The following is a 17,829-nucleotide window of genomic DNA, read 5'->3' as shown; positions in this document are numbered from 1 at the left end:
TATATATTGTACACTTATATAAAACATAACTTAAAAATATACATTCAATAAAAATAGAAAAAAAACTGAGGGAAGGTTTAATTTTTTTTAAAAAAATTATAAAAATATGGCGTAAAATTCTAGTTTTTGAAACTTAATAACTAATTTAAACTCAAATATTTCACAAAAGTCCCAAAAAAACAAGATGATATATTTTCTTTTTATATTTTATTATTATAATTTAAAATATTTTTTAATCATTCAATAAGAAAAAGAAAGGAAAAAAAAATGAAGAGAGTAGAAGGGATAAAGGAAATTTCTTTTTCTAAATATTATTTTATAATAATTAATGAGTCATTGTGTCGATGGGATACAATATATCAAACATTACAATATAAATATCGAATTTAAATATAGGAAATTAAATATATAATTTATATATGATGAACAATATTAAGATATCAACCAAATTGGGCCAGATAGTAATAATTATAGAAAAAGATGATTAGTGACATCATAGCCGCTAATTTTATATTGGGGATTAGTCAGCCGGCTGCGACTTTGACAGCACAACCTCCACTGATAAAATTAAAACCTCACACGCATTGCGCAGAGTAGAAGGAGACGAGCGGTGAGAAGCAGCAGAATGAGCGTGGCGATGAAGACTGTTTGTGTGACTGGAGCATCAGGGTACATTGCCTCCTGGATTGTCAAATTCTTGCTCCAGCGTGGTTATACCGTCAAGGCATCCGTTCGGGACCCCAGTCAGTAAAACCCTTCTCAACCCCTTCATTTCTGTTTTTATGTGTTTTTGGTATTTTGATTAGCACAATAGAGGCTTACTTTGATAATTTACTGTTCAATTCGTCGTTGTTTTTTGTTTTGTTTGTGATACAGATTATTTGGTGATATGGGCTTTGTTGCATTCGTTTTCATGTTAATTTTGTTTTGTAGAGTTATAAGAGTTGTGTCTTGGTAACCGCAAAAAGATGGGGTTTTTTGGTGTTGTTTTTTGTGTGTACAATTCTTGTTTTGAAATTCGTTCTGATAATTTGGAATGATGTGTAGATGATCCAAAGAAGACACAACACTTACTTTCACTTGATGGAGCCAAGGAGAGGCTTCACTTGCTTAAAGCAAACCTACTGGAAGAAGGGTCCTTTGATTCTGTAGTTGAGGGATGTGTTGGCGTTTTTCACACTGCATCCCCTTTCTACCATGCAGTCACTAACCCACAGGTCCCTGCCCCCTTATCCTTTTTCTTTTGTAAATTGTTGCCGTCAGACTATCTCAGGAGACTGGAAACTTGTTGATGGAAAAAGACAATCATGTCAGAGCTGGCATTTATTTCAGAGGCCTCAACTTTTACTATACTATTTTGCTGTCTGGCTTAGTTTAGTATTATGAATTATGCTATTAGACTGAAGGTAGTGTGGTCATTCTATTTCTCTATAGAACTCATTTATTAAGCTGCTTATTAGATTGACACCTCTTGTAGTCAGTTTAACTGAATATAAGACATTTCTTTAAGTTCTTGGTTCATCCAGCTAAGTCAGTTTTCACTTTCCCCAGGCAGAATTGATTGATCCTGCATTAAAGGGGACTCTCAATGTCCTTGCCTCATGTGCAAAAACGCCATCCATTAAAAGGGTAGTGCTGACATCTTCTGTAGCTGCTGTTGCATACAATGGTAAACCTCGGACACCTGAAGTGGTGGTGGATGAGAGTTGGTGGTCCAATCCAGAGCTTTGCAAAGAAATGCAGGTCAGAGTTCTATTCCTCTTCTATTTTTGGGAAATGCTAATCCTATAACTAGGTGCAGAGGATGTCGTATGGTTACTTCTTTAGGTCAATTTCCACAAAATCTAGTAGTTTTCTCAGTTTAAATTATTAAATATGGTAAATATTCATTTATTTCAACATTGACAAGAAATATTAGAGCAGTAATCGAATTTGTTGCAACAAGGGTTTGTTGTCACTAATTTGGTGATTGACTACTGATTCCATGATTCTTGACATTCTTATTTTTCTTCTTTGTTCTCACATATTTCCCATGATAAATGTCACTTTGGTTCTGCTTGTTTACATCGTACTGCTTCCACCAGCAATGGTATGTGCTTTCGAAGACATTGGCTGAGGATGCTGCCTGGAAGTTTGTGAAAGAGAAAGGAATAGACATGGTTACCATAAACCCAGCGATGGTAATTGGTCCATTGTTGCAGCCAACACTCAACACAAGTTGCGCTGCTATTCTGAACTTGATAAATGGTAAGTTCCAGCAGGTCCTTAGATTTCGCGTCTTTACATAATTTTTGGTTTTTGCATTAGGATATTAAGAACTTTACATTGGAATTCTCTACTCTTCGTCTCGGAACAAGCAGGTGGAGAAACATATCCAAATTCTACCTTTGGATGGATAAACGTCAAAGATGTGGCAAATGCACATATATTGGCATTTGAGAATCCTTCGGCCAACGGAAGATACTGTTTGGTGGAGAAGGTTGCACACTTCTCAGAGGTCGTTAAAATCCTGCGTGAACTGTACCCTTCTCTCAAACTTCCTGAAAAGTAAGTCCTTGTTGTGATTGACTTTTAATTTCATATATTATGTGAAATTTTGATCAATGAGTATCCCATTCCTTATATTTATTTTGAGTAGTATTTCTTCTTTTGATTAGCATTTTGGTACTCTCGTTCTTGCATCCTATAACTTCTTTATTAACAGACAGCTGTTGTTATGTTGCTTGAGTATGTGAAGCTATGTCACATCTGAGTGTGTACGAATCAAGTAAGCTGCTTCGTTATCAACCAAAAGCTTTGTGTGGGGAAATTAGTTAGAGTTGCAAAATTGATACCGACGATCTTTATTCTGGTTCCAACCATTAATTGCATAATTTTCATATATCTTCCCTTCTAATTTTCAAATGATGGCTCGGTATTGTACCTCCTTCCAGCATACTTGCATGACAAAACAATCGAGTCCTTTGTCGTAATAAATCTCACTCGCTCACAATATTGATTATTTATTTATTTTTTGGGGATTTCCTTGTACAGGTGTGGGGATGACAAGCCGTTTGTTCCCACCTACCAGGTGTCGAAAGAAAAAGCAAAAGCCCTAGGCGTTGTGTTCACTTCTCTTGAAGAAGGAATCAAGGAAACTGTTGAAAGCTTGAAAGAGAAGAACTTTTTTAAGCAACCATCAGCTATTTGAGGGCCTATCTCTCTTAAAGTCCGTATGTTGCACCATATAAACATCCTATGTTCGATCACTTGGAACCCTAAAAAGTTCCACACATTCTCTAGTGGAACATGAATAATAAACTTGTGTCCTGTCCTTCAATGGTAATTGATTGCAATATTTCTGTTTACACACACACACACACTGATAGAAAGTTGTACTTAATCTATTACATTGGTTCTGCACCTGGGAAGCCTATTCAATTATTTGTCATACTTCTGTACCAAATTATAATAGTACTGACAAATTATAACAGTGTAGTAAGGCAAATAATCTAAGTTGGGACAGGCTTGGCACAAATCAAAGTTCAGCAGCATTATAACAATTAAAAAAATCTTCTTGAAAGTACTAAATAAAAAGGAATTAACACGTAAACAGAAATTAGCACTTTGATACTTAAATGAGTAATTGAATTTGGAAAGAAAATTGATAAATTGTAATATAACGATGAATTAAAGAAAATGAGTAGGGAGCTCGATATTCTTGCTGTTTGCGAGAAAGAAAGAGTTTCGAGTGTAAGTGGCTAAAATTACTTACCATTTTGACTGCACTGTAACCTCTATATATAGGAGGTCTTAGAGTAGAATCTGAGAGTTGATTATTACAATTTGCAAGTCGTTGGAAAGCTGCAGATGTTAGCTAATTAACAAGAGTTTAGATTTCTTTGGACATAGATATGTCTGTTTGAGCGTGTCTTGCCCGATCAACTCGAAAATTTGTAAAGTTGTTCATTAGTTGCTTGATAGAGTTAATTTTGTGGGTATAAGGGGAGTTGACTGGAGATTTTTTAGTATCACATAGACTGAGACATGTGGAGTTTGTTTGACGTTGCCTCCCTACTACCTGCTAAGTCATCTTATTGAATCAGATTTATTTATGACCCGTGTTATGTCAGTAATACAAAAGTATGTGTTCGGTATCTTAATTATGTGCTAGAAGGATTAGCACTGCTAGACTGACTTATTAGGACTCACTCCTTTGGCTTTGAATTTAAAATTAAAAAAAAAAATACTTAGAAAATGTATCTATGTGAATATACAAACTTAAAAATATATTAAAATATATAATTAAATATAATTCAACCAAAATTCATTAAGATCCGTTCTGGATTTATTTCACCTGGAAAGATCAAACTTGTACATGCAACCTTGCCAAGAGCTGTTAAGCTTTGATTTGATTATTAATTTAATCAAGTTCATATGCATTTTAATTAAAACAAACATGATTCTAATTTAAGTAATTTGATATTTTTAAATATATTTTAATTATTTTTATACTAATCGAATCAAGTGTGAAAACTTATTAAACAAAAAAGGAATTGTTTAAGTTTTTGCTAAGTCTAGAAATCGAATCAAATGAATTTTATTGATCAGTTTTAATCGAGTATCAAATAATTAGATTTATTTTTAGGTCCTAATTTTTGTACTTTTCAACCACTGTGGAATACAATTCAACCATTTTTCAACCACTGTTGAATACAATTCAATCACTTTTCAACCTCCACTGATAAAAGTAAAACCTCACACGCATTGCGCAGAGTAGAAGGAGACGAGCGGTGAGAAGCAGCAGAATGAGCGTGGCGATGAAGACTTGTGAAGAAACAAGATTGCAGATTGAAGCAAGAACAAGTGCAGAAACGAGATAAAGAAGAAAGAGAAAAATCGCATTTATGCAATGCGTTCATACTTCTGTAATATGTATAAAAACGTTTTCTTCAAGTGTTGTTCTTTCTTATCACTAAAAGGCGCAGTCACGCCTTTGTAAATGGAGTACGTTTCTTGCAAACGGCTAGAAGAAGTCGTGGTAGTCAATTAGTTATAGCCTTGGCCCTCAATAAAATACACGACTTCTTCTTCTTCCGAGTAGAATGAAACAGAACAGCAATTTTCAATTATCAGCTTGAGCATACTTCTTGATTCTTGTTGTATACAACTCATCAATGAAATCTTTTCTACTTTCCACCATTGTTTCCGCTCAAATCTTTACAAGACTGTTCGCGTGACTGGAGCATCAGGGAACATTGCCTCCTGGATTGTCAAATTCTTGCTCCAGCGTGGTTATATCGTCAAGGCATCCGTTCGGGACCCCAGTCAGTAAAACCCTTCTCAACCCCTTCATTTCTGTTTTTATGTGTTTCTGGTATTTTGATTAGCACAATAGAGGCTTACTTTGATAATTTACTGTTGAATTCGTCTCTGTTTTTGATTTTATTGAATTCGGTTTTGTTTGTGATACAGATTATTTGGTGATATGGGCTTTGTTGCATTCGTTTTAATTTTGTTTTGTAGAGTTATAAGAGATTGTGTCTTGGTAACTGCCATGGAGCTTTGAAAAAGATGATGGGGTTTTGTTGGTGTTGTTTTTTGTGTGTACAATTCTTGTTTTCAAATTCGTTATGATAATTTGGAATACTGTGTAGATGATCCAACGATGACACAACACTTACTTTCACTTGATGGAGCCAAGGAGAGGCTTCACTTGCTTAAAGAAAACCTACTGGAAGAAGGGTACTTATTTGTACTCGTGTTTGCTAATCGTCTTTTCTTGTCCTGGCAGTTGAGGTCGTCATGAACGCTAGGATTGCAGCTCGTTTGTTAGCTTCGGAGGGGACGACTGAGAAACTGGTCGCTGCTACTGTTGAGCCTTCAGCGACCCCTTCTCTGATTCGTGGTCGCGAGGTTCCTGATAGTGAAGGGACGTGTGCTGAGGAGGCTCCTGAGACGTACCTCAATCTTGATCAAGACTCTGCTGGGGATAATGTGCGATCTCCTAGCCCCAGTCCCAAGAAACGACCTCGATCAGGGGACCCTTCCCCGCAGCTTAAGAAGCGCAGCGGGAGCTCCAAGTCCTCAAAATCCGCTAAAATTGGGGAAGTGGAACCATCTCTTGGGCAAGGGAAGCTGGCTTTGGAGGCTGCCGATCTTAATTATGAACTGCTGCAGGAAGTGCAAGGCTGGTGGAGGGAGGCTCGCAAGGAGCTGAAATGCGACCATCATAAAACTGAGAAGCTCCAAGGAGAACGCTTCGTTCCCAAATGGAACATCTCAGCGGAGAGCACTGTTTTGTACGGGGAGGCGGGTCAGGCCTCTTGGGAAATTTATAGCAAAACTCAGCTTCCTCGCGATCAGGCATCAATAATGACGACCTCTCATACTCGCATTGAGGAGCATTTAGCCCATACTTTGATGCAGGTAACCCGTTAATAATTTTGGTTTTATTTCTAACCTTCTTTTGAACGCTTTTCTGCGATCTCTCAGGCATCGGCCCTTTCCCACAATATGGCTCTGAAATGTACCAGCCATAGGAGGGACCATTTGACTGCAGTTAAAAAGTTAGAGGATCTTCGCCGACAATTTGCTGAGAAAGAATCAGGGGAAAAGGCTCTGGTCGCTGAAAATGAGAGCTTAAAAGGGCAGCTCGCCGAGCTTTCTGCTGAATTGGAGAACGTTAAGGGCAAGGCTTTTTCTGATGGTCGAAGGGAAGGAGTCCTGGCCGGCAGAGAGGAAGGGATGGAAGAGGGCTACGAAACAGGTCGATTGGATGGTATTTGGGAAGGCAGGTTCGATCACATTCATATCGAGGAGCACAAAAAGGTGCTCGCTGAAGCTCGATTACAAGCTGCTCGTGATTTTTTGAGGTCTGCGGCTTTTCAAACTGCGGTGGAGATGAAGGCGGCACGCTTTTTTGGCGACGGGTTTAATACATGCAAGGCCCAAGCAAACACTTTGCATGCTTTTGCCAAAAAGTTCGATCAAGGGCAGTTGAACCCTGGCTTGGATAAAGACCTTCAGCCGTACACAGACGCTCCAGAATTCCCTGAACCAGGCGAGTTTGATGTTTTGCTGGACGAAGTAGAGGCTATGAAGTACCTGTCATCGTGATTTCCCCTTCCCCTTTTTGCGAACTTACCTCTTCTTTTGCGAACTTGTTAAGTATACTTTTGGCATTTGTATTAGGTCGCAGCTTGTCCAAAATTAGATTTTTGCAATGGATTGCCATATTTGACAGTTGTATCTACTGTGCCTTTTGGATATTAAGAATTTGTATAGCATCAAATTAGAAGCCCTTGCATGGATACTCAAACGAAAATTTCACCTTAAAACTGCTCGTGGGTTTCTTAGATCATTCTCGGATTCTGTTGACCACCTGCTTTTGACGGCGTAATTAGCGGCCCTTATCAGATTGCATTTAATTACCTGCATTTCGCGATCTGTTAAGGATGAAATTTGGTAACCTTTTTCAGGTCCCAATGAATTAGCCTTTTTCAAATCGCATTCCACGATCTCTTAAGGATCGGGTTTGTTGACCTTTTTCAGGTTCCAATGAGTTAACGTCTTTATCAGATCGTCTCTGTTTTTGATTTTATGGAATTCGGTTTTGTTTGTGATACAGATTATTTGGTGATATGGGCTTTGTTGCATTCGTTTTCATGTTAATTTTGTTTTGTAGAGTTATAAGAGATTGTGTCTTGGTAACTGCCATGGAGCCTTGGAAAAGATGGGGTTTTGTTGGTGTTGTTTTTTGTGTGTACAATTCTTGTTTTGAAATTCGTTATGATAATTTGGAATACTGTGTAGATGATCCAAAGAAGACACAGCACTTACTTTCACTTGATGGAGCCAAGGAGAGGCTTCACTTGCTTAAAGCAAACCTACTGGAAGAAGGGTCCTTTGATTCTGTAGTTGAGGGATGTGTCGGCGTTTTTCACACTGCATCCCCTTTCTACCATGCTGTCACCAATCCACAGGTCCCTGCCCCCTTATCCTTTTTCTTTTGTAAATTGTTGCTGTCGCACTATCTCAGGAGACTGGAAACTTGTTGATGGAAAAAGGCAATCATGCCAGAGCTGGCATTTATTTGAGAGGCCTCAACTTTTACTATACTATTTTGCTGTCTGGCTTAGTTTAGTATTATGAATTATGCTATTAGACTGAAGGTAGTGTGGTCATTCTATTTCTCTATAGAACTCATTTATTAAGCTGCTTATTCACCTCTTGTAGTCAGTTTAACTGAATATAAGACATTTCTTTAAGTTCTTGGTTCATCCAGCTAAGTTTATCACTTGTAGCAGCATTTTTTGCTGAAGTCAGTTTTCAATTTCCCCAGGCAGAATTGATTTCTCAATTAAAGGGGACTATCAATGTCCTTGCCTCATGGGCAAAAACGCCATCCATTAAAAGGGTAGTGCTGACATCTTCTTTAGCTGCTGTTGTACACAATGGTAAACGTCGGACACCTGAAGTGGTGGTGGATGAGAGTTGGTGGTCCAGTCCAGAGCTTTGCAAAGAAATGCAGGTCAGAGTTCTATTCCTCTTCTATTTTTGGGAAATGCTAATCCTATAACTAGGTGCAGAGGATGTTGTATGGTTACTTCTTTAGGTCAATTTCCACAAAATCTAGTAGTTTTCTCAGTTTAAACTGTTAAATATGGTAAATATTCATTAATTTCAACATTGACAAGGAATATTAGAGCAGTAATCAAATTTGTTGCAACAAGGGTTTGTTGTCACTAATTTGGTGATTAACTACTGATTCCATGATTCTTGACATTCTTATTTTTCTTCTTTGTTCTCACATATTTCCCATGATAAATGTCACTTTGGTTCTGCTTGTTTATGTCGTACTGCTTCCACCAGCAATAGCATTTGCTTTCAAAGACATTGGCTGAGGATGCTGCCTGGGAGTTTGTGAAAGAGAAAGGAATAGACATGGTTACCATAAACCCTGGGATGGTAATTGGTCCATTGTTGCAGCCAACACTCAACACAAGTTGCGCTGCTATTCTGAACTTGATAAATGGTAAGTTCCAGCAGGTCCTTAGATTTTAGTCCCTCGTCATATCTATAATTGATTCACCTGCTAATATCTACATAATTTCTTTGCTTTGGTATACAAATTTTGGGAATTTTTCATCCATTTCCTGTAATGTGTTCCTTTCCTTTCGGTCCCTGTTTGTTCTTCTCTTTTTGTTTTTTGTGGGAAAACAAAAATTGCTCAATAGACAAATTTAGAGATTTTAGTAAGTCAAAACTACTGGTAATATGCAGATAAGTAAATTAATGGTGATATGCAGATCAAATGAGAAATTCTACTTTATCTTTTCCTAGCCGAAAGCAATGGTGGATCAGATCAAATGCGTTTGCCTCTTTACATAATTTTTGGTTTTTGCATTGGGATATTAAGAACTTTACATTGGAATTCTCTACTCTTCGTCTCGGAACAAGCAGGTGGAGAAACACATCCAAATTCTACCTTTGGATGGATAAACGTCAAAGATGTGGCAAATGCACATATATTGGCATTTGAGAATCCTTCGGCCAAAGGAAGATACTGTTTGGTGGAGAAGGTTGCACACTTCTCAGAGGTCGTGAAAATCCTGCGTGAACTGTACCCTTCTCTCAAACTTCCTGAAAAGTAAGTCCTTGTTGTGATTGACTTTTAATATCATATATTATGTGAAACTTTGATCAATGAGTATCCCATTCCTTATATTTATTTTGAGTAGTATTTCTTCTTTTGATTAGCATTTTGGTACTCTCGTTCTTGCATCCTATAACTTCTTTGATTAACAGATAGCTGTTGTTATGTTGCTTGAGTATGTGAAGCTATGTCACATCTGAGTGTGTACGAATCAAGTAAGCTGCTGTGCTATCAACCAAACGCTTTGTGTGGGGAAATTAGTTAGAGTTGCAAAATTGATACCTACGATCTTTATTCTGGTTGCATCCATTAATTGCATAATTTTCATATATCTTCCCTTCTAATTTTCAAATGATGGCTCGGAATTGTACCTCCTTCTAGCATACTTGCATGACAAAACAATCGAGTCCTTTGTCGTAATAAATCTCACTCGCTCACGATATTGATTATTTATTTATTTTTCGGGGATTTCCTTGTACAGGTGTGGGGATGACAAGCCGTTTGTTCCCACCTACCAGGTGTCGAAAGAAAAGGCAAAAGCCCTAGGTGTTGTGTTCACTTCTCTTGAAGAAGGAATCAAGGAAACTGTTGAAAGCTTGAAAGAGAAGAACTTTTTTAGATAACCATCAGCTATTTGAGGGCCTATCTCTCTTACAGTCGGTATGTTGCACAATATAAACATCCTATGTTTGATCACTTGGAACCCTAAAAAGTTCCACACATTCTATAGTGGAACATGAATAATAAACTTGTGTCCTGTCCTTCAATGGTAATTGATAAGTAATATTTCTGTTCACACACACACACTGATAGAAAGTTGCACTTAATCTATTACATTGGTTCTGCACCTGGAAGCCTATTCAATAATCTATCACAATTGCCTTTTCTGGGCTACCACTGCAAAGAGAGAACAAGAATTCAGCAATCGATGCCTTTGGCTACCTTCCTCTTCCATCAACTATGACAATTGGAGTTACCTTTTCCCACTTTCTCAAATTAAAGGGAAAAACCATGTTGTCCTCTCAACGACAACGAATTTCCAATATCTCGCAATGGTGATCGTTCGCTCTTTGCGTCGCCTCTCTCACTATCATGTCGCTTGTCCCTTAACCGAAGAAGAAGCATTCTCTTCTCCTTTGCAAGCTGCTTAGCCAAAGAAATAGGCGCCAACTCTTTCATCGGTGTTGTGACCCTGTTTTCTTCCATATTCAGCTCATCCTTGGCATTCTCAAATTCATCACAACATTGGTTTTCCTTCAAGTGACATTTTAATACATGACTTTTCATTACAAGTTGTTTTCTTGGAGGATCCGAAATCGTCTTTAACTCCCTGTTTGTCTCAAGTTTTACTTCTGCTTCCGATTTCTTAAGCTCCTCCTGAAGCACAGATAGTTGGAGTTGCAGCTCATTGGCCTTGTTTTCATACCCATGAGCTTTCTCTTTCCATTCTTCCACCTAAAAGAACACATAAACTATGTAAAATAACAAAAAATCACCACAATGAACACAAACACAGCATGTTTAAGGGACTGAATCTCGCTATCTGAATTATGCGCTCGATGTTCCCAGAAATCACGGGACGCCTGCAGTTCTTCCATTTCTCCCCTCACCCTCCCCAGCATTTCTTGCATTTGTGACCATTGCTCAGTCTCCGCCCTCACTTGCTCCACAATTCTGCCAATGATGGCCTTACAACGTCCTGAGCATCTGTTATCCTCGTCCAACGTTGGTTCCTGCCGACGAAGAAACATCTCTTCAGCATGTAGATGTATAAGTCTTACAGATTTAACTCCTTTAGCATGAATCTTTTAGCCCAGTTCAATAATTGGATGCAGATGGTTACAAAAGTTCAGAAAGACGCCAAATCCAAGTCTGTGCAAGAATACATTTTTATATATTATTAAATCTAGAGTATGTGTTTGACTCAAGGTGTAGGAATATCTTGGACAACATATTTTGAATTCCGTCAGGCCTGTGCTCAGATACACATTCTGGAAGTCTTCTCAGCCAACTAGAAAACAAGAAACATAAGAAAAAATGTAAGGAAATCAGGTTGTAGAACTAATAAGAGTGGTCCAATCCTATGTTTTCGCATATTTAACTAGAGACAAAGGGTTTTGGGCAGTGTGAAGCAAACTAGCCAAATATACTTAATAAAGTTGCAATTCAGCAATTTGGTATTTTTGTCGGTAAAGGCTATTTAGACGATGGCTTGTTTAAAGTTCGAGTTGATAATAATAAAATTGATGTTTCTGATTCTATTATATTGAATGTTGAATCTTCTACTTTGTGGCATAGTAGGTTAGGTCATTTAAATTTCAATTCGATCAAACGAATGATAAATTTGAATTTAATTCCTAGTCAAAATATTGAACGAAATCACAAATGCCAAGTTTGTGTAGAAGCTAAACAAGTTAGGAAACCCTATCAGTCAATTGAAAGGGATTCAGAAATACTTGATTTAGTTCACACTGATATTTGTGAGTTCAATGGAGTTTTGACGAGGGACCACAAACGATATTTTATCACCTTTATAGATGATTGCAGTAGATATTGTTATGTGTTTCTCATGAAAAATAAGGATGAAGCGTTAAACAAATTTATTTTGTTTAAAAATGAAGCAAAAACCTAAACTGGTAAAAAACTTAAAAGACTAAGGTCCGATAGAGGAGGAGAGTATGAGTCGAGTAAGTTCAATGAATATTGTCAAACTTTTGGCATTAATCATGAAGAGACTCCTCCTTATTCCCCTTCGTCTAATGGAATGGTTGAACGAAAGAATAGAACATTTAAAGACATGATTAACTGTCTCCTACTAACTCTGGGTTACCAAAGTATTTGTGGGGAGAGGCTTTGAATACGGCTTGCCATATTCTGAATAGAGTCCCTCTGAAACACAATACGAGTACTCCTTTCAAGTTGTGGAAAGGTAGGAAACCAAGCCTCAAATACTTTCGAGTGTGGGGGTGCCTAGCAAAAGTGCTGATCCCGGAACACAAACGAAAGAAATTGGGTCCTAAGACTGTCGATGCTGTGTTCTTGGGCTATGTGGAGACAAGTTATGCCTTAAGATTTCTGGTTATTAAATCAGAAATTCCAGGCATTGAGGTCAACACAATAGTCGAATTTCGTGATGCTGTGTTTCTAGAAGATGTATTTTCTTTAAAAATAAGAATACCTTCAAATGTTTCGCTTGATGATTCACTTGCCTCCACATCTATTCCTGAATATGTGGAAAAGATATCAAAAGTGGGGGTTAGTTCTAGTAGTTCTAATCAGACTCATGAGGAGTCAGATGAACCTAGACGAAGTAAGAGAGCTAGGATTGCCAAGGATTTTGGAAGTGACTTTGTCACTTACAACGTCGAGTATGATCCGATCACTTTCAAAGATGCTATGGCTTCTTCAGAAGACAAGCAGTGGAAAGATGCTGGCAAAAGTGAGATGGACTCCATTGTTTCCAACGGAACATGGGTGCTAGTCGATCTCCCTCCGGGGTGTACTACTATTGGATGTAAGTGGATCTTTAAAAGGAAACTGAAACCTGATGGGATCATAGATAAGTTTAATGCCAGATTGGTGGCTAAAGGGTTTAAACAAAAGGATGGAATAGACTATTTCAATAGCTATTCTCCGGTAGCTCGATTGACTACAATCCGGGTGCTTATAGCACTTGCTTCGGTGTATAATCTCTCAATTCATCATATGGATGTGAAAACAGCCTTCTTGTATGGTAAACTCAAGGAAGAAATTTACATGAATCAGCCTGAGGGGTTTGTAGCTCATGGTAACGAGTATAAAATTTGTAAACTTGTTAAGTCTCTATATGGACTTAAACAAGCACCCAAACAGTGGCATAAAAAATTTAATAAAACTATTCTTGCATTCGGCTTCACTGTAAATGAGAATGATAAATGTATATACTGCAAGGTTGAAAGAGATAAAATGATAATTCTATACCTGTATGTGGATGATATTCTGTTAATAGGATCATGTCTAGATATTATTACCGAAACCAAGTCATTTTTGAAAAACAAGTTTGAAATGAAGGATATGGTGAGGTTAATGTGATTCTTGGCATCAAGTTGACTCGGTCAACTGATGGAATTGCCATTTCTCAATCTCATTATGTTAAGAAGATAATTGAGAAATTTGGTTATCAAAACAGTAGAATTGCAAAAACACCATATGATCCTTCTGTAGCTTTATTAAAAAATGAAAGTGGTGTTTCGGTTGCACAGCTAAGGTATTCCCAAATTATTGAGAGCTTACAGTATCTGGTAAATGGCACGAGACCAGATATATCATTTTCTGTCTCTAAGCTGGCTAGATACACTAGTTGTCCTGAAAAAACTCATTGGGGTGCTTTGGATAGAGTACTAAGGTAGCTAAAGGGCACGGTGTCACTGGTCATACATTATGGCAGATTTCCTGTTGTTCTTGAGGGATATAGTGATGCTAGCTGGATAGCCAAAAACTCCGGGAGTAATGGGTGCTCAGGATATGTTTTTACCTTAGGTGGGGGCGCAATCTCCTGGAAGTCTGCAAAACAGACTTTGATAACCCGGTCTACGTTTGAAGTCGAGTTATGTGCGTTAGATACGACTGGTACCGAGGCAGAATGGCTATTTGGGTTGTTATCACAACTTCTTATTGTAAGTCAGCCTCTTCTACCGATTGTTGTACATTGTGACAGCCAAACCACAATAGCAAAGGTAAGGAGTTGTAAATACAATCAAAAGACCAAACGACACATCCAAGTTAGACTGAAGTCTATAAGCGCATTAGTGTCAGACAGAGTAATAGGCATTGACTTTGTGGGAACAAAGGACAATGTGGCTGATCCTTTGACGAAAGGATTGAATCTGTCACAAGTTCATAAGTCCAGATTGGGGATGGGATTGAAAACCCATGAGTGATGTACCTACGACGGCAACCCAACCTTTTGAGTGGAGATCCCACAAAGAAGGTTCAATGTGGTATCAACAAGTCGTAAGGGTATGTCAGAGCACCAAATAGACTGATACTTTGTATATGGAGTCTGTCTCCTGAAATTCTGCAAGGTGCTACTACTGCAAGTATAGTAAGAGTTTATCTCTAAATGGGGTCAAGTCTTAAAAGACGAGATGCTAGCAGTGCATCCCTGGAGACGCCCAACTAAGTGAATATCGTTGATTGGCCGCAATTAAGGAATTGGGTTATTCCTGAAAGCATTCATGAATAGGATCAGGACACATGGCATAAGTGTCAACCCTAAAAATCAACACAAAGCTGGTGGCTTGTTGTTACTGACAGACGTTGTCACACTCACAGGCTTAAATTCAAGGCTTAGTTCCATTTAACCTGTTGATAACTGACGTTAGATAACTTAGACAGTGGTTCAAACCGAAAGGTACCATTGTTGAAAGCAAGTCATAGAAGTTTGAGTTCAAATCTATGAATTTGTGCGGGATTGTTGAAATTTTTATTAAAGGCTTTCTTGAAATTCAAAGATTAGAATGAGGGAGAGAAAGAAGTTTTGATTTACTGCAGCATATTTGGATTGTACATTCATTTCAAATTCAAATGGTTTTCTTTAATCAAATCAAATTCCCATGGTTACTATTTCAAGTTTTAATTTTTGGATTGATTACCATTCTTCAATTTTCAGCCGTTAGTGGATGTATTGCTGAAAGTTTCAATTTGGAAATTGAAGGCCTTAATGGCCGGTATCAATTTCTGCATTAAATTGGGAAGAATTGCTCTCTATATAAAGCTGAAATTCTTTCATTTGATTTCACAACATTCTCACTTCTCCCTAAACACTCTCTCGATTGGCCTATTTCACTTGGCATTCGTATTTCTTTCAAATTTTGGTATTTGAGTCTCTTGTTTCGATAAGCTTCTGAGTGTTTGATTGAGGTGTTCTTCGTTATAGTGTTAAAACCGAAAGAACTGTAAACTTCTTATCTTGGGAGAAATTACGTTGAACCCGGTGCACTGCTGATACGGGGCGTATATTTTCTTCAAAGCAAACAGCAATTCTGCGATTCGCTTAAAATTAACGACTTCAAAATTGGATTGAGAATTGTTACGATCGTTGTAAGTTTTCGATTTAAATTTCTTGTTATAAATAGCGTTTCTAATTGTGTTATGTTATTTTTTCCAACGTGGCTTTAATTGCTTTTGATTTCTAAATTCGATTGTACTATTTCAAAACGTCGTTTCGATTACTTGAAACCAAATATTTTTCCAACACATATAGTTGGAGTTGCAGCTCATTGGCCTTGTTTTCATACCCATGAGCTTTCTCTTTCCATTCTTCCGCCTAAAAGAAAACATAAACTATGTAAAATAACAGAAATTCACCACAATGAACACAAACAAAACCAAGAACATGCCCAAAGGTCCATACAGCATGTTTAAGGGACTGAATCTCGCTATCTGAATTATGCGCTCGATGTTCCCAGAAATCACGGGACGCCTGCAGTTCTTCCATTTCTTCCCTCACCCTCCCCAGCATTTCTTGCATTTGTGACCATTGCTCAGTCTCCGCCCTCACTTGCTCCACAATTCTGCCAATGATGGCCTTACAACGTCCTGAGCATCTGTTATCCTCGTCCAACGTTGGTTCCTGCCGGCGAAGAAACATCTCTTCAGCATGTAAATGTATAAGTCTTACAGATTTAACTCCTTTAGCATGAATCTTTTAGCCCAGTTCAATAATTGGATGCAGATGGTTACAAAAGTTCAGAAAGATGCCAAATCCAAGTCTGCGCAAGAATACATTTTTATATATTATTTAATCTAGAAATATAATGTATATTTTTCTATTCATAATATATTTTAAAATATAAAGTATTATTTATTATATGCACGTGGGTACAGTATGCCGCAACGGCTAGTTAATATTAAAAAAAATCCACTACCAACAATAGAGTGTTTCCGTCCAATGCATGTGCTCTAGAAGTCTAGAATCAACAAAAATTGGGTAAATTGCAATCTACTTATCTGTATTCTGAAAAATAGCAAACAACCCCCTTATAAAAAATAAAATAGCAATTTATCCCCCAATTTTTTTTTAAAATGTAGTAATTTATCTCCCTATATTTTAAAAAATTACCACCTCAAGTAGTGCGGTAAGCTGCTTCATTTTTTAAAATGCAGGGGATAAATTACTATTTATTTTTTATAGGAGGTAATTTACTCATTTTCAATATCATATACGGACAAATTACTATTCACCCAATAAAATTTAGTCAGACCTATATACAAGTTGGGTTGGGTCCCTAATAGACTTTGATCCATCCTTGATATATGCGCCTTACCCATCGTTGTATATTCTTGATTCACTTGGCTATTATCATTTCAAGTGGTTTCAGTTACTTTTGTATAACTTTCTGGAGTCTTGTTTTTTATTTGATCAAATTTGAATTAATTTATTTATTATATATGATGGCGTATTAAAAAATCTTCTTGAAAGTACTAAATAAAAAGGAATTAACACGCGAAAAGAAATTAGCACTTTGATACTTAAATGAGTAATTGAATTTGGAAAGAAAATTGATAAACCGTAATATAACGATGAATTAAAGAAAATGAGTAGGGAGCTCGATATTCTTGCTTAGGAGTGGCAGATGAGTCGAGCCGGCTCGACTCGAGCTCAGGTTGAGTTTTCACCAGCTCAATATTTTATTTTATTTTTTATATATATTTTTATTTTTGACTTTTTTATATATTTAATTTTATATTTAATATTTGATCAGTTTATAATCAAAATTGACCATATATTATAATTATTAATCAATACCATACATTTTATTTTGGATAATGATAAATTATGGTACTTTTATTTATACATTTAATCTTTATACAAACAATAAATTTAATCAACAACTTAGTAAATTATAATATTTAATTATTATTTAATATGATATATATAAACTTTATGTAATATTTTAATATATATTTGTATTACATTTATATATTTTTTAAATTGACAAGTGATTTACTTATGATTTTTTATTATTTATAAATTTATGTCAAAATTTAGTAATTCCTATTAATTAATCTAAAAATAATAATAATAATAATAATAATAACAACAACAGTAATAATAACAATAATAATAATGATGATGATGGTTGAACAATTCTAATTATTATTTTATTATATATATGAGATTAAAAAATTTAATCAATAATTACGATATT

General features: G+C 36.7%; 1 protein-coding gene and 1 pseudogene across 3 annotated transcripts; both read left to right on the top strand.

Moving 5' to 3' along the window:
- Positions 1-545: 545 nt before the first annotated feature.
- Positions 546-3,430, top strand: LOC105170895 (phenylacetaldehyde reductase). 2 transcript variants are annotated; one of them, XM_020696560.2, is made up of 6 exons: positions 546-743; positions 1,048-1,217; positions 1,552-1,743; positions 2,085-2,247; positions 2,358-2,547; positions 3,034-3,430. In XM_020696560.2, the coding sequence occupies exons 1-6, from the start codon at positions 626-628 to the stop codon at positions 3,188-3,190; spliced, it is 990 nt and encodes a 329-aa protein (XP_020552219.1). In that variant the 5' UTR covers positions 546-625; the 3' UTR covers positions 3,191-3,430. The 2 variants fall into 2 exon arrangements, with proteins under 2 accessions (XP_020552219.1, XP_011090120.1); XM_011091818.3 differs by having other exon boundaries at positions 547-743; positions 2,361-2,547.
- Positions 3,431-4,754: 1,324 nt separating this feature from the next.
- LOC105170893 (uncharacterized) lies at positions 4,755-10,410 on the top strand (annotated as a pseudogene). Its single transcript, XR_016067510.1, has 8 exons — positions 4,755-5,306; positions 5,774-6,408; positions 6,475-7,042; positions 7,795-7,964; positions 8,324-8,512; positions 8,854-9,016; positions 9,445-9,631; positions 10,119-10,410. The product of XR_016067510.1 is annotated as an uncharacterized LOC105170893 (transcript).
- Positions 10,411-17,829: the final 7,419 nt, after the last annotated feature.

The sequence above is a fragment of the Sesamum indicum genome, linkage group LG9, assembly GCF_026168435.1.
Source record: "Sesamum indicum cultivar Baizhima isolate 11 linkage group LG9, ASM2616843v1, whole genome shotgun sequence".
Classification (NCBI taxonomy): domain Eukaryota; kingdom Viridiplantae; phylum Streptophyta; class Magnoliopsida; order Lamiales; family Pedaliaceae; genus Sesamum; species Sesamum indicum.
Note: the sequence above shows the minus strand (reverse complement) of the source record. Positions and strands in the feature narration are given on the sequence as shown.

What these genes read in the sequence shown, in the direction of transcription:
- LOC105170895 (XM_020696560.2), top strand. Translation starts at nt 626, where the DNA reads ATGAGCGTGGCGATGAAGACTGTTTGTGTGACTGGAGCATCAGGGTAC. An exon ending in ATGCAGTCACTAACCCACAG is followed by an intron (nt 1,218 to 1,551) that starts GTCCCTGCCCCC and finishes CACTTTCCCCAG; the next exon opens with GCAGAATTGATTGATCCTGC. An exon ending in TCTCTCAAACTTCCTGAAAA is followed by an intron (nt 2,548 to 3,033) that starts GTAAGTCCTTGT and finishes TTCCTTGTACAG; the next exon opens with GTGTGGGGATGACAAGCCGT.